Source organism: Macaca nemestrina, chromosome 7 (genome assembly GCF_043159975.1).
Source record: "Macaca nemestrina isolate mMacNem1 chromosome 7, mMacNem.hap1, whole genome shotgun sequence".
Lineage (NCBI taxonomy): Eukaryota > Metazoa > Chordata > Mammalia > Primates > Cercopithecidae > Macaca > Macaca nemestrina.
This window is the reverse complement of record NC_092131.1, coordinates 95048125-95064213: the sequence shown is the minus strand read 5'-3', so window position 1 is coordinate 95064213 and position 16089 is coordinate 95048125. Positions and strand designations below refer to the sequence as shown.

Below are 16089 nucleotides of genomic sequence, written 5' to 3'. Positions count from 1 at the left end.
TCCCTGTTTTATTATGCTTTAAGCATGTGTTCTAGACGTTGGAAATCTCTCTCACACTCTTAAGTTTCAGCAATGAGCTTGGGATTTGCGAGGCAGAAAAACAGGACCCAAAATTTTTCAACCGGTTAAAACAAACCCCCTTGTATATGTTTAGAGTGGCCGGAGGAGGATCTGTTTAGAGTCTTGAGTTCGGTTTAAGTTTATTGCATTTAAAGAAAGTTTTTCTTTTCACGCTGAGTTAGAACAAAAGATCTTTGCTGCGACTGAATTGGACAAAAGACCAGGGCTGGGACCCAGCGAGCGCGTTCTGTGTGAAATTGACGAGATCTTTAAAAAAGCTGCTAAACATGGCGACTCTTTCCCTTTAAGTGTCTCTTTTTCCTTGCTGGGTTTTTTTTTTTTTTTTTTTTTTTTTTTTCATCTGATCTGAGCTCGCTTTATTTCTTTTCCCAACCCCGCTCCCCCTCCTCCTCGTGGCGCTCGGGGGTGTGAGAGAACCCAGTTAGACGCGAAATGCAACAATAGTGCAAGGAGAGAGAGGGGCGCTCGCTGCTTCTCGCCACTTTCAAACAAACCTAGGGGAAGATTGCGCCCGGGGGGGATTCCAGCCTGCTCGCTCGGCTCGCGGTCGCCCTGCCTCGGCCTTTCACCATTAGCTCTCCCTGGGCCGCGAGGAGCTGGGGCTCAAAGTTAGCAGGCGACGTCCAAAGCTGGTTCCGCGGAGACGGCTGGATTAGCATCCAGCCGGCTGTAGGGACGGGGGCCTGGAGTTGGCAGCTGCTGCGGGAAAGTGCCTGCCCCCCAGCCCCCGCCCCCACTTACGTGCGGCAGAATTCCGCCAGCGCCCCGGGAAAGTCCGGGGTGCCGAGCGCGCGGAGCTGCACTCCTGGGATGTGCATTAAGCGGCGACAGGCGGGGGGGGGGGGGGCGGGGGCGGGGGCGGGGGGCGGTCAGGGGGAGCTCGAGCGTGTGAAACTCTGCCTCGAAGCTCGCTTTTGACTTGGTCCTATGAGCTGAGCCAACATGGCGTCTCCCATTGCACCGTGAGCGCCGAGCTGCCAGGCACGGCAGGGCCGGGTAATAGAAAACACATTGGTTACCAAAAAGGAAAAAAGGAGGGCGGGGGGCGCTAAAGGCCATTCCGTCTGCAGGACGAAAACCCTCTTTTAAACTCTTGCTGGCAAGTGAGTCCGATCCTCGATTCTTTAATTAAAGCAACAGAATTCGTAAGGAAAATATTGGTAACGCTGTACCCTCTCCCCTCCCCCTCCCATATTCAGGAGAGTTGATTTCCTGTCTCCTCTCCTTCCAAGAACCAAATTAGAAAAATAAAAAGTCTGTATCCGCAAATGATCTTAAATGTTTGAATGATATAGGGGGAGGGGGAGAGGACGGTCTTTACAGACCTCGGTCAGTTCTCGCGCTCATTAATGCAGGGGCTGCGCCGGGGTTTGCGCGGGCCGGAGCGGAGCTGGGGCACGCGGGGCGGCGGTGGGGGGGAGGGCGGAATGCGAACCCCGCTGGACTTGGGCAGAACTTGCTGCTTGCACGTCCGAGTTGTGGGAAAGGTGGCTTTCCGGGAGGAGGGTTGATTGGGAGGTGGGAGGATCTAGCAGGGGCTGAGGGCCGGTGCCAGGCGGGTGGTCGCAGACCCTAGAAATGTGTGAGCCCGCGTGGACTGTGCCCCTGGCAGGAGAGCGACTGCAGCGGAGGATCCTCTTTCTCTAATAGGTTTGAGAGTGGGCAAGGGCGGCCGTGGGACAGACCTGGCCTCCTAGAGAGGGTCTTCCGAGGGCCTCTGCAGAGACAGTGGATCCGGGCTGAGGCCCCGTTCTCGGGCCGATGGGGAAATCGCCCCGCTACGTCCAGCTCCATCCCCAGCGCCGGCCAGGACAACCCTATCCCTCAGCCGCCTGGGAGGGGAGCGAGGTACTCTCTGAATTCCAGGCCTCGTCAAGATTTATTGAAGTTGGGTTTAAAAAACGTGCTTCAGATGATTTTTCCCATTTTCTCAGATTTCAAAGGCTCCCTGCAGTGCGGCTGCCTAATTAATGGTGAAATTCAACTAAATCTAATTATGCAGTAATTTTAAAGCAGTTAGTGCTGGGCGTTGGTTTGTAATAGGACCCCAGTTTTTTAAAGTTTGCTTACTGTGTTGGTTTAGGGGAAAGCTATCTTTTGTATGGTAAAGACAGACCGGGAAATAGTTCTACTGTAGGAACCAGAGGGCTAAGAACCGCTCCCCACCCACCTCTATCTCTATCCCCAATTCTATCTCGTTTTCCTTCTGTTTTTTCTATCCCAAGCACACGTTAAAAAGCTGAGCAAGGTGCTAACCCAACAAGGAGACCCTATTTCATAGTCCAAGGGGAAAGGGAGAATCTTTCATATGGAGACACAAAGAGCTTGGTCCTGGAGGCCTCTGTAAATGCCCCCAAACCCGGGAAGGGATTCTCATCTCCTCTAATAGAGAACAGATTTCCTCCTCTTAACATCCATTGTCATTAAGGCGCAAAGCTGACTCTTGGAGTTATAAATCTTATCGTCCTTCTGATAACACACTTGTAATAAGTTAGCGTCCTATTCAAAGTGAATTGTAAAACTGCCTCATTTAATATGGCATCTGTGTCATTAAAACTTTTATTTTTCTCCCCCTCGTGTCTTGCAGGTTTGGCCTTGGGGCTAGCGCTGAAGTCTCTGCCTCTGGGGCCTCTGGGGTAGGGCTGAGGGGAAGAAAGGTGTGAAAGACGGGCTGCCTGGATTCAGCCTCTGGATCTTAAACTGGGGTGAGACACCCGAGGCAGAATGGGCCTGAGGGGTGGTGTCCCTCTCTCCCATCTCCCCCGGAGCGGCCCCCTCGAAATGACGTTCCTTGAAAGAAACATGCTTGTGATTAGCTAAGCAAACACATCTGCTTTCGGAGTTGGGCCTTCGTTAATTAGCTGAACAAAGGGCCGTTTTGCTTTTTACCTTTTGCTGGGGAGAGTGTGTTATTTCAGGAGTGTTGCGGGCCCTCCTCTTTTCAATTGCAGCCACGACGTTAATTTTATTGGGATTACTGATGGGAAATGAGGTGGCGCAGGCTTCCGAGAGGAAAAGCTTGATCATTACCCCCTTTGGAACTATATTTTTCCACCCAACCTCCTGCTTGAGAGGAGGGGGTGGGGGACGAACTGCGCAGCAAGTTCGGAGCAATTGGAATCAGGCTCGCGGTGCGCTGATCTCGGGTGACAGAGCGTGTGTTGAAGCTGAACTCTATAATTTGCGCTTCTGTTCCTTTATTAGGCCTGGACAACGAACTAATGAGCTTTGGCCCAGTACAATGTCAGTTGTATTTATTTTCTTATGGCAACTTTGAGATAGCGGAAGTGTTCTTTACCAAGAGCCAGGGAGGGCCCGGAGTCCTGCTGTCCCGGCCAGGGTTGGTGGCTGCGTCCCGGGGGATCGAGGGCGCGGTGAGAGCGCACGCAGAGCCGGCAGAGCTCGGGGACTGGGCTTTTAGGCGAAGCTAATGGGGCCCTCAGGAAGGCGTTAGGCCCTTTCAGGCCCAGGCATCCCTACAGGACTAGCTCACTGAGGATGAGGTCGGGGGGCGCGGGGCAAGTCCAGGGCAAGTTCCCAGGCACGAGATGATCGAAGGCACGAAAGTGGCATGGCTTCCTCCTGGCGTAGAGCAGGGGGCCCTTCCGCAAAGACAGCCAGGCCAAGGAGCCCTCTGAGCAAGCAGATCTACACCGCCCGGTGGCCTGGGCGTCTGCTTTGTGATGCAGGAGGCCTGGCCCAGCTCTGTTGCTGTCTGGGTTGGGGGTGATGTCGGGTGAAGAGGTTGCTTTAAAGGGGTTCTTGGAGTCCTGGGCATGTGGGGACTTCCTTTCTTCTCTTTCTGGTTTGGCCACTCCAAAGGGTCGAAGTTGGAGAGGCCTGGAATAAAGTGAAGAAGCAGTGGGGGTTGGAGGGACAGAAAGGGTCGGCAATGCGGTGTCCCTTGTTCCCTGGCAGAGAGAGTCCACCACGCGGGGACTGTGGGTGGGGGACAAGGGAAGGGAAGCCCCAGGAACTGCGAGGGGAGCTAGTACTTCTCTCCAGAGCCTGCAACTTCCCAAGGCTCTAGCCTTACTCCCGCCAGGCAGCCCTCGTTAATAACGCCTGGACACCGTGTCCCTGCCCGCCCCATCTCTCCTCGCCTCTCCTCACTTCATCTCTCTGCCTTACCACCCCCTCCCCACCTTTTCCTTCCTTCCTGCAAATGGGTGTTAACGTGGGTCTTTATGTTCTGTCTATAACTAGGATGTAATCACGCGCCCCATGCCTCTCTCTAAAAGCATTTAATAAATGTCTATTAAAGCGCTACAAATGTAAGATGAATTTAGTGGCGCGGCTGCTTCCCTGAATCCGAACAGTAATGATGGATTTATCAACGGGGATTCGCCTTCAGCCCAGCGAGGGAGGTTTACTCAGCAAATATGTCGGCGAGCACCCACCCAAATGCAATCATTTGACCCCTTGCGGGCGATAGCTGGGCGCCTCTTCCCACCGCTGGTCCTGGTTGGCCAGGGTCGCTCGGGGACAGAGACCGACCTGGACGACCAGAGAGGTGGCCTCACGGATCCCTTGGCCTCTCGCCCCCTCCTCTGTTTCCTCCTCTCAGCCTGAGGCTCTCCTGGCCAAGGGGATCGGATCTGGCGCGTAGATTTGGTGGGGAGGGAGAGGGTGGTGGCGGTGCCAGAGCACAAGATGAAGTGTGGGCTGTCTTGGCATTGCCAGGAGACATCAGTGGGTGCCATCGTGGCCTTCTTAGTTTGGAAGGGGCACAATTGTACCCATGTCTCTGAATGTGAGCTTAAGTGCCCTGCTTTTGACCAAATGTTAGGGTCTGGGATCGTGGCTGACCCGGCCCAGCCCTGGGCCCCATTGTAGGAAAGGTGACTGTAGGACAGAAGCCTCTGGTGCCCCGCCCCTTGGAAGGGCTCAAGTGTGCCCAGTGCGAGTGCCTTGCATGCCCATCCTCCTGCGGCTCCCCAGACCCCAAGCCAAAGCAGAGGTGCCTGTTACCAAAGGTTGGGAAAGAGCCTCCAAGGCAGGGGCAAAACTTCCATATCTCTTTCCCCAAAACTGATCTGGCTTCTCCCCTGCCTTCCCCCACTGAGGCCACCCGGCCATTTTAAAGTTTAGTGGCTGTGGACTTTCAGAATTTGGTTTGGGCTGTGATACTTACCGCACAGACCCAGTGACCACCACCTCTTTCTTTTTATCTTTTATCTGCTCTCCTTTCGAGGGGGAGGAAAGTGCTGGCCTGTTCCATCAAGCCCAGTTCGCATTTGCTTTAGCCTCTGATTTCTCTTTCTTCTTTGGAAATTTCATTGAGATGTCTCTGTACTTCGCTTGTCAGTTATCTTTGTTCCTTTTAAATAAAGGGCTTTTAAATGGACTTATTGCTCCCAGCGTGGGTTCCTCTCTCTAAATGTTAGAAAATTGTGCCATCTACCCGCTATGCTGAGTACTGTCACACTCGGAGACCTCGGGGACCTCCGGGCAGGCTTCAGTGCTGCAGTGTCAGGGGCCGCGGGCAGCAGGAGGAGGGGGCGGCTCACGTGGATTTTTACAGATCTCCGCCTGCAGCCGGCCCGCTTGGCCACGCCAGGGCACTGCCCGCGACGCGCGCAGCCGCCAGCTTGATGGCGGCCGCGAACTTGGCTGCAGCGGCAGATCTCCGACCAAATTGCAGGCGTGGCTGGGACTCTTCGCTTCTCCAAGATACAGCTGGCCGAGGGGGAGCCGAGGGTGGTTTTGGACCCCAACAACAACTGGGGGTCAGGGATAACGGAGGACGATGGGGAAGGGAGAGCTGCCTAGGAGGAGGAGAGGGGTGGATTTTGCTGCACCGCTTTGGAGCGCTCCCGCGGCGTCTCCAGGCCGGTCTCTTTCCCTGGGGGATGCCAGGCTAGGGGCAGCGGAGAGCGAAAGCCGCGGAGTGGTTTCCCTGTCTCTTGGCCAGAGAAATCTCTGGCCAGGCAGTTCGGCTGCAACTTTCAGATCCATTTTCTCTGGTGGAGATATTTCTGGTGTCTTTTTTGTAGGCCAGACTTCTTTCCTTTGGGGGAGTGTGGTTTAGATGGACCAAATTTGAGCAAATCAAGTGTCTGATGTGGGGTCTCTTCACCCCAACCCCGCCTCTGCAAAACATCCATCCGCAACTGCAGGTTCTTTTGAATGAGTTAAAATGGATTAACAGTTTGGAATTTATTATGTGGCTACCCCTCGAAGATGCCTTTTTTCTTGTTGTTGTTTTATTTTAACCCATTAGGAATATTAGCTAAGATTTCCAAGTGTCAGTTGGGTATTTATGCTTGTGGAGGAAAAAAAAATCTCCGATACGGTTTATGACTTTTATTACATGCTTCACACTGTTCGAGAAATGGAGTTTTAAGCAACATACAATTAAATCTATATTGCTCTTTGGAAAAGGGCCAAGGAACTCAGCAATCAATTACTTTAGATCTTTTGATACTTGTTGCTAAAATCAAAGTATAAAACTACAACCCTGGCTATACCTAAGAATAGCTTCTTTTCCTATTTTTTTCAAGTCATGTAGCTATCACATAGGAAATGGCAGCTGCCTTATTTCCCCAAGTTTCTTTTTTCTGATTCTTCTGCATAGATTAGCCTTTAAATAATCAAACTGTTTCCCCCCCCCCCAACCCTTTTCTCTCATTGCAGTTTCTCATCTGCCTTTATCTGCCTGGTTTAGATTTTAAAAATGAATTTATTTATAATATGTATTATTTTTAAAATAAATTGTTCCTTATCCTCTCTCTTTCTTCCCCCTCCCCTCGCCTGGCAGTAAGAAGGGAAACTATGTTATTTAATAATCACAATAATACAGTGGTTTCTAGACAAAGGCAAAATTAAAATTTCTTTTTTAACCACAAGAAGGGAATCAACCTCTCTTTCTCTCTGTCATCTCTGTCTCTTTAAGTAAGCAGCTTAGGAAATAATCTCCCGCATTGAAGAGAAACTGCTTCCTCCTTGAAAATGCCACCGTTCCCACCTCTCTGGGCCAATCCCTTGGGCTGTCGGCTGTCTGCCTGTCCAAGGCCCTGGTTGGGGGTGGGGGTGCGCCTATGGAGATCCAGGGACGTAGTGAGAAGGCAATGGGGTCTCGCCCGCCGGCGTGTGTCTGCCGAGGCGGGGCTGACAGCAAGTTCTAAAGAGGGGCAGCTAATTTATTAAGTAATTCTTACTTCGCTTCAGCATCTTCTCCCTACAGCTCCCGAGGCTCCGGCGAAGAGGGGGAGGGGTCTGGGGCTGCGAATCTCCCCCTCCGCATTTCCTTCTCCGCCTTCCAGGCTCCGTCAGCCCCTTCACCAGCCTCATCACTAATTAAAACGCCCTGTGGCTTTGGGACTGAGTAGGCCGGTCGTTGAACTGTCATCTCCACCAGGATGGGAAATCTAGAACATCCCCTCTTCTGCAAAAAAAGGTTCCGAACCCAGTGAAGTGATTGGGCGGCCTGTCATTAATCTCTCTCTAGAAGCTTTCCTTCTCCTCCTGGGGAGTGAGGACTCCGGCCTTTGCCTCCCTCCAACACAGTCGCCCTGCTAGGCCCCACCCTCTCCGCTGTCAACCCCGCCGTTGTGCCCATCCATATGCTGCTGCCCTAATTGTGAGGAAGGTCTGGGAAACATTTTCTTTGCGCTAATTTTATATTTCCCCTTTCCCCTTGCAACATTAAACATAATTTTGCGCTGTCACTGTCACTAAGATTGTGGTTTGCTGATGTCTCTACTTGGAAACCCGACCCCTTCGCCTCCAACAGGGAGTCCTCCCCTTGCTTGCAGCCCTTAGTGCGGCCCCTTCTCCAGCGGGGACTTCAGAGCATTTATGAAAATGGTGGGGCGAGGGGTGGGGGTGGGGGCGGTGGGGAGGTACTGATAGTAGTGAAGGCCAGAAGGGTTCCTACCAGAACCCTACAATCATTCCAAACCCTCTTTTCCTATGACAGCAGGAGCAAATGTGGTTTTGATGTGCGTTTGGTTGTTGGCTTGTTTGTTTAATAAAATCCGTGTGTGTGTGTGTGTGTGTGTGTGTGTGTGTGTGTTTTAATGTCTCAGTGTATGTGACAGGAAACCACTTTCAGAATTTCCCTTTGAATTTCTTTTTTGTTTGTTTGTTTTTGTGTCTGTCCTCCTCAACTTCTCTTTTCTTTATTCCCCTCCCCACTACATTTTCTCTGGCTAGGCAATAATCCCCTGGCCCAGTGGCCACGCTCCTGGAGATAAAATCCATTTATCCCTTGTGTTGCCTCACTGAGGCCCGGTTATCCAGGGCCTTTGGTGGCAGACTGGAACAAACAGAGATGAAGGTATTTTTTTCGTTTTCCACACCTGCTCCTCCCTTCCTTCAATGTGCCAGCATAGAGGGGCTCTAGAGTTGAACAAATGTACCCACAGCTACAGGTTTGCTCTGGTGCCTGGTTGTGGTCCTAGTTGCTATTTGTTTGTCTCTTTGGAAGGAGCTGTTAGTTAGCTGCTCTCCACAACAGTCTCAGAGCTTGCTTGCACCAAGGTTGGGAGGTTTCAGAGTGATTATCTCATTTCGCTGGTGCAGAGGGAAGCTGCTGGCAGCCCCTGGATCAGACATTCAGTGGAAGGCCCATGTCACAGACCCAACCCCAAGGTTAATTTTCCCTCATTAGCATCTCCATAGTCTGCTCCTTGCAAGGGATCTCAGGTCCTTGCTGCTATTTTCTCCCTTCTCACTCTCTCTGACGAATTCACTCTCACTCATGGTCTCCTCATCGCATCCTTACATTCTGCCAGGTTCCTATTGAATCCATAGACTGATCGCTGAAAACCCATTTCATCAGTTTCCAACCAGTATGCCTATTTTTAATCCTAGAGCCCCTCTCCTCCATCTGTATCTCTCTATCCTCCATGTACCTCATTTACAAAGTGTTCTGCTTTATCCAAATTAGTTCACTTCCCCCCTTTTACTTTCTCATACCCCCTCATTCTTTCATTGAGTTCTAGCAAAAGCAAAAGATACAAAATGGCAAAGTTTGATGAGTTAGGGGAGACCATCCCAGCCATTTAGAAAGAAGCTGGAGGTTTGTAATGACAGAAAAAAAATGACAAAGAAAAGAGAATTGCATTTGTGGCTTAACTGGGAGAATGTGTTTGTGTGTCTATATCTCGGTGTGTTTTTAAGATTTCTTTGAACTGCTTTTGTGCTGACCCAACAAAGGCATTTGCTGAAGCTAGTCACGGTGTAGGAACTTTGAGTTAACCTCTTATATCAAATGAATCTTTTCATTTAGAGTCCAATAAATCTCAATCTCAAGCTACTTTTTGTAGACCCAGCTTGGGTTCAATGAGACAAAACTGGGGCTTATAGTAAAGTCCAGATAAAGTTTGCCAAAGTTGTTTTTTCCCCTCCATCCTTTTTAACCAACCTGAAAAATTTCCACATCCAACAAATTAAAGCTCAACAAATAAAAGTAGCAGCTCTTCCTCAGTGAGCAGAAGGTTGGGAATTTCTTTAGCATTTCACAGCAAAGCCTTTTCACTGAAATGATTTTCCAAACTCAGAGGCCAAAATGATTTATAGTTATTCAACAAGTCATTATTTGGGTATTTTGTTTAGGTGGGGCTGAGACAATCTAATAATCAATGTAAGATGGGTGGGTGGGGGGATTGGCTATGACCAAAAGAAAGAGTTAACACCAGAAACATGAAAGCCAGTCTGGTCTCCAGAGATTGAATTTGGGAAAGAGCCTGCACACGGCTGCTCCTGGGCCATAAAGAAATACATTGTTAACAACAACAAAACAGACAATACCCTGAGCTCTGCCTGGATTCAGAGCTGAGCTACTTTCAAGATATTTTAGCAGCACTGTTCATTTTGATGGGGTTTCTGGGCCATTTGAAATTCAACCTTTAGCCAGCCTGCTCCTGGGGTATGGTTACAGAATTCATTTTCTGATTTACTACCCCTCCTCCTGTATTTTCTTTATTTCCTGATGGCCTCCCATGGGGTTAATCTTTTTTCCCTTTCTTTTATATTTTCCAGTTTTGTTCTCCCCACAAACGACTCAGTGTTTTTCCTGTTTCTACTGATCACTCATTTGCTTCCTTTCTCTTTCCTTCTTTAAGAGCCAGAGAAAAATAAAAAGAATGGGAAGGGGATTTCCAAATCGTTCTTTTCTAAGCATTATTAATTACTGTTACAAGGCAAAAGATTTTTAACCAATAACAAAGTTGTAAATTGCCACTGACTTTCAAATATTTCTCATTTGTCAGCTCTGATTGATTTGATTAATATTCCACTCTGAAATAATTTCAGCTGCACTTATAATCAGTTCTACTCATGAAGCAAAGAGCAGACTATCACTGCTGCATGGGATGTGACCACTCTGCTTTTACTCTTAATGTGAAGTTTGGGGTTTTGTCCTGAGGCCCGAGGTTCCCGGAAGGTGTACAGGCAGTTGAGTTTCAGGGATGAAGTAGATTGGCATATCTGCATATATTCAGTTATTTATATGTAATTTTGCAAACTTTGTTCAGGAACCTAATTGTATTGAAAGAACAAACGCATCATTTCCTAGGTCTGCCAAACATTTTTTTAAAACTTAATATTCAAGGCTGAAGGAATGAATTTTTAAACAGTTCCTAAATCCAAGAAACTCATCCAAACCCTATTAATTCTTATCCTACTGGATAGCATTTCTGAGAAAGAGTGGGCCTACTCTCTGCTCAGACCTATGGGAGATTTGGGTTACTGGTGGGGAAAAAGAGTGTGTGCAGGGACAGGAGGGCGGGAGGGGCTCAGCACAAGACAGGAGCAGCCAGAAGACTCCACTTTTGGGGAATGGGGTTATAGTTTCCCAAGGTCCTTTTCCGTGCCATCGTCATATCCAGAATGTAATTTTTGAAGCTATCAATACCCGCTGCCTCCAATACCTCTCGAGTTTTAATCTTAATAATATTATTATGTGAAGTACTCTGCTGTCAGGGCATTGAACATGATTTATGACGTCTGCCTATTAAGGGATCGATTGTGAATATCGCTACTATCATCTATCAATATTCTCAAGCCGTGGGTATTTCTCGCTCCACGGTAGTTATTTGTAATACCGAAATGATAGACTGCAGGAAAAGACTATTTCTTCTTCAGAGGACTAGCTTTTCAGGAGCAGCAGAGAGTTAGTGTGGTGAACCAGGAGACTCGGAGAGTTCCAACCACATCTCACACCCAGAGAGCGTTTAAAGTTTTTTTTGTTTTTGTTTTTTAATGTAAAAACCAGTGAATTCTCCCGTGGGTCTAGTAGAAGAAAGCAAGCCAGAGTCGTTTTTAGGGAAAGGAGTAACCTCTGCAGGTCGATATCAGGGGGCGAGGGTTTCTAGCTGCCAGGTGATTTGCAATCAGACTAGAAGGAAAACACCGGCAACCAGGGGCCCCTTTATAAGAAGATGGCTGGATGGGGGCTGCTGAGGGGTGCTGGGGGCAGACTGTGTATTTCTGCAGCAGATGCCTGGTCGTACCTATGCCCGTGGATTCGGAGGTGTTCAGTTTCTGGGATCAATTAAGACTCGCTGGCTGAGCCCTCGCTGCATCGCCGCTTTCACCTGCTCCTGCCTCCTCTGCATAGGTGGAAGCCGGTGCGAAAGACCTAGTGGCCAAGCCCGAGGGAGCCTGAAAGCAGAGGCCTTTTGTCTCCAGACAGAGAGCAGCGCCTGCTTTTTTCCATTCTCACGGGGCGCGGCACTGGGTCACCGGCGAGTCTCAGCCTCCTGCGTTAGGGGGATGGGAGGAAGAGTCGGAGAATGGAGGAAAACTCCCGTTCTGGCTGCCTGGAGCTGGAGGCTAGAACACCCCGGCGGGGTGGGGCGTGGAGAGCGGCCCGAGTGCCGCGCCTGGCCCCTGCCCTGGGTGCGCACCAGGCCGCGAAAGCCGGGGGCCGCCTTCGCGGCTGCTGAAGCCCGGGAGTCAGTCAAGCGCCCTCTGGCACCGCGAGGGAGGCGCACCTCTCCTGGTGCAGCGTTGCCGCGACCTGAGCGGGAGGAGGCACAGGATGCGGGGCTCCTGGACTGGCTGTGGACTTGGCCTCGGCGCACTGAGCACTCCCCATCTGCCCGAGCCTGGCCTCCGCGGCCCTCTCGGCCCGGTCTACGTTCTTTTAAGGACTTGAGCTCGAAGAAGAGCGAACGTGGCTAGAACCTGTTGACCTCCCCTTTGGCCTGGAAGCCCGCACAGCTCATGGCCACACGCTACGGACTGGTTGTCAGGGGACGACGGCGGGCAGGTGGGGAGAAGGCCTCGGTCTGGCTCCTGGATGCCACCCCAGGACGGACGGGGAAGCGGAAACCTTGACCTCAGCCACACAAGGACACCTATCTGGCTGGCTGGCTGCCCTGGCCCAGCCACCCGGCTCAGAGGCCTACCCTTGGCCACAGTGGTTTGTCCTCAGGCTTGGAGGCCCCAGAGATGTGGACACAGTGACTGGCACGTAGTAAGCGCTTAATAAATGTTAGATGGTGGTGTCAATCATTATTAGGCACATCCGGTTTCCTCCATGAGCATCTCCCCTCTTACACACATTTATTCCAGGCCAACAACATGCGTAGCTAGGTCCTTAAGCACCTCTACTCATACTCAGAGGCCCATCAGCTGCCTCGGCTCCCTCTGAGCCTTGGAGCTGCAGCCCTCCACCCCTGACATGTGGGAGAAAGCCAGAGGCCCCTAGAGTCCCCCCTAGAGTGTTTTCCAGGCCTGGGACACCTGAGCAGAAGACACAGAGGCCTGAAGAAGGGTTAGCAGGTCCCTAATATGCCCCATCCATGTCAGCACCAGCGGAGGGGAATTCTGGTTAAATAAGAATATTCTGGACAGGGAGTTGGTGGTTGGTCAGTTAAAAAAGAGAGAGAATCCTTCAGTAAGGGATGCATATGTGGGAAGAGTGGGGGGCACTAGGGCCAGGCTGATGCAGAAGAAGCAATAGAGGGTGAGTCAGAGCATCGCAATAACACCTTTTTCTTCCAGAAAGAATTCTTTAGTTAAGCCTTTAATCGATCTTCGGTGAGCAATGAGTTGTGGGAGGTAGTGCCATTAACTATACATACAATGTTCATGTAACCAGATTTTAATCATTTATGATCTTAATAAATATGCTGCCTTCTGATTCTTTTTATCAGTGATATTAATACTGTTGTTGTTGTTGTTGTTTAAACGAGATTTTAGTCCCGGTTCGTCCCCAGAGCAACTGCAGGAGCCATGCCCAGGACTATTGTCACCTGCTGCGCCGCAGCTCAGACTTCAGCCTGCTCGGCTCCTCTTCCCTCTTCCCCCTTCCCCAGATCCCCCAGGCTGACGGATATTCTTCGGTCGGGGCCCTTTTTAAAATGACCAATGTCTTATCAGTACAGGCTACCCATCCTCTCTTCGTTTCTAACCATTTTGCAGTGCGAAGAGAGACCCAGGCGCAGGCCAGGCGGCGCGTGTCACTCGGCCTGAATTGCACCGTAATCGCCAAAACCTTGGCCTAATTTGCAGCTAATAGATCTCGAGCGAGGGAGTCGGGAAGAAACCAGTGGCTTTGGAGGGATCGGAAATTAAGGGACTGGAAGGAGGATGTGATTCATATTATTCTCCCCCTCCCCCTCCTGCACACGACCGTGTGTCTCCTGGCTGGGCCTTTGGGGACGCGGCCCCTCGCTCTCCGTGGCCTGTGTTCCTGTTTTTCCCTTCTCTCCCAGAGGACCACTGTGACTGGGGCGCCGCGCCCTTCGGTGCGCTCAGACCTCGAGCCCTCCGACCGGCTTCTCCCAGTCCCCGGGAGGAGGCGCTGGTGCCCGGGCCGGCCTCTGGTCCCTCCCAGCCGACATCCTGGAGCCCCCATTCACAAAACCCCTCCTGGAAGAGGACACACACACACACACACACCCCCCACACACGCACTACGAGAAGGGGAGTTTGATCTTGTCTCATTGGCGTCTCGGGTCTGAAAGGAAAATCGTTTGGGTAAACAGCCAAGCTTCCAGGCTTAACGCCCGGCTCCCGCCCCCGCCCCTCCATCCCCTCCAGCCTCCCCCACTCCCCTTCAACGCCACCCGCCACCCACACTCGGCTCCGCAGCCGGGCCCCGAGCGAGCTCCGCGAGTCCTGGCGGGAGTCGAGGGCTTCCCGGGTTCAAAGGGCCGCAGCCCAGAGGGAACGCCCTCCTTGCTGTGCCCCGGGGGGCAGAAGCGGACTGCTGGGCGGTGGGACCGGCCTGGGCCACGGTAGGAACCGCGAAACCTCCCGTTTCCCTAAATAGAGCTGGTCTCGGGGGAGGGCGCCGGGGAGTTCGGAGCCCGGAGGGACATTTTTGCCAAGACCAAGCGGAAGCCGAGCCCGGGCGGCTGGCTGCGCCTATGAGTTCCGCCACGGGTCCGACGGGGCACCCTGGACCCCAACAGGCCGTCACAGGCGTTTGCACATTTGTGTGCACGACCACGGGCAGGGGCTTTAAGCCTCTGCTAGCTGCCTGGGGCTCGGCACACCCTTGGGTGATTACCCTGCCCCCACCTCCCTCCAAGCGACCTTGGCTCCAGGAAAAAGCTTTAGTCTGCTATTAAGCGTTTTCCGAAGTTTCTTTCCAAAGGAGAGTTCTTCACTTAACTGGCTGTAAACATAATTAATAGTTATTAACATGCAAAAAAACCTTTGTGGTGTTTAAAAGGATAATGGTCTCTCTGTAGCTCACACTCTTAAGCGTGGAGAGAACCTGGAAATCTGAAAATATCCTGATTAGATTATTAGAGCTGATTATACAGTGATTTTCCCCGTTCTCTAATGAAATTCGTCTCTCTCCTCCCTTCCTCTGTCTCTTGTTCTCTCTTTTTCTCCCAGTCTCAATCTCACTCTAATCCAGGAGTCATTAGCAACACCCTCTGGCTACATGTTTTGCATCAGTGAAACATTGTGACATAGTTGTAATACAAACTCGGCCGCCTTGCACTGCATCTTGCGGTAGGAAGTGTAATAGCAATAAAAATCATTTTTCATCTCCAGGCATTATTGGGTGAAAAAAAAAACAAACAAACAGAAAACCTTAATGTGAGAAGAGGAAGGGTTGGAGGAGAGAGAAATGAAGGGAGAGAAGAAGGCGGGGTGGGGGTTTGAAGAGAGAGAGAGAGAGAAGACCTTTTCCAGTTCAGAACTCCTTTTCCAAACTGTAGGCATGCAGATTCACACATACCATTTTCTATGCTTTCCTCTCCTCCGTTTTTGTCCTAGTTCCTCACTGCTGGCCATCAGTGGGCCCCAGGACCCTCTTGGGAATTCCCCCTGCGCTCCTATTATGTTTCATCAGCTGCCTTCTCCCCATGTTAGCACCAACCCCCACCCCCATGCCCAGGCCTCAAGACCCCCAGGGCCCGGGCCACCCCTCCTTAGCTGGCAGTTATTAGGAATGCTCATTCAAGTTCTGCTAGGAAATTGGGGCCTTTCTTCTGTGTGGTCTTACAGGAATCTTTCCTAGCCTGATGGAGAAGAGACAAGCCAGCCAGAAAGCCAACCTGGCTGTTTTTCTGGCGTAATTTCTGAGCAAGATCTGAGAGCTCCTAATCAGCAAGGAGGAGCCCTGGTTACAGGGAGAAGGGGCACTCAGTCTATACCCTGCCTGCCCTTTGGGGGCTCACTCCGCTAACTCAGGGGACTGCGGAGGTTCAAGAAGCGATCTCTATGTTGGGATTGCTCGGGCAGGGAAATACAGGGGCTTACACACCACCAAATAAACTGTAACCCCACCCTATAGTCTCCAGTTCAGTTCCTATTATTTGTAGGGTCCACAGAGGTCCTTAAAAAATAAAAAGATTTGAAATTTGTAATAAAAACTACATTAAATAAAGGTTCTGCACCTTCCTTCAAAACAAAGAAACCACACAAATCCTCACTGGACTGTGAGAGAGATGCTCTACTTTAAAACCATTTTTGGCATGTAACATTTGTTTTAACTTAAAACACCCATCTCTGGGATGGTGCACTTCGAAGACAAATTGAAGCAAAGGCTCACCATGTAAGTGGATTAAGTTTTCTGTGTATTTTATGGTC

General features: G+C 50.8%; 1 protein-coding gene across 4 annotated transcripts in view; it reads left to right on the top strand.

Moving 5' to 3' along the window:
* Positions 1 to 7932: 7932 nt before the first annotated feature.
* LOC139364368 (uncharacterized) overlaps positions 7933 to 16089 on the top strand; it is a 62289-nt gene continuing 54132 nt past the window's right edge. For all 4 annotated transcript variants that reach the window (XM_071100599.1, XM_071100602.1, XM_071100601.1 and 1 more), the window contains exon 1: positions 7933 to 14276. In XM_071100599.1, coding sequence (XP_070956700.1) covers positions 11527 to 12213 — 687 coding nt within the window. In that variant the 5' untranslated portion in view covers positions 7933 to 11526 and the 3' untranslated portion in view covers positions 12214 to 14276. The remainder of the gene's footprint in view (positions 14277 to 16089) is intronic.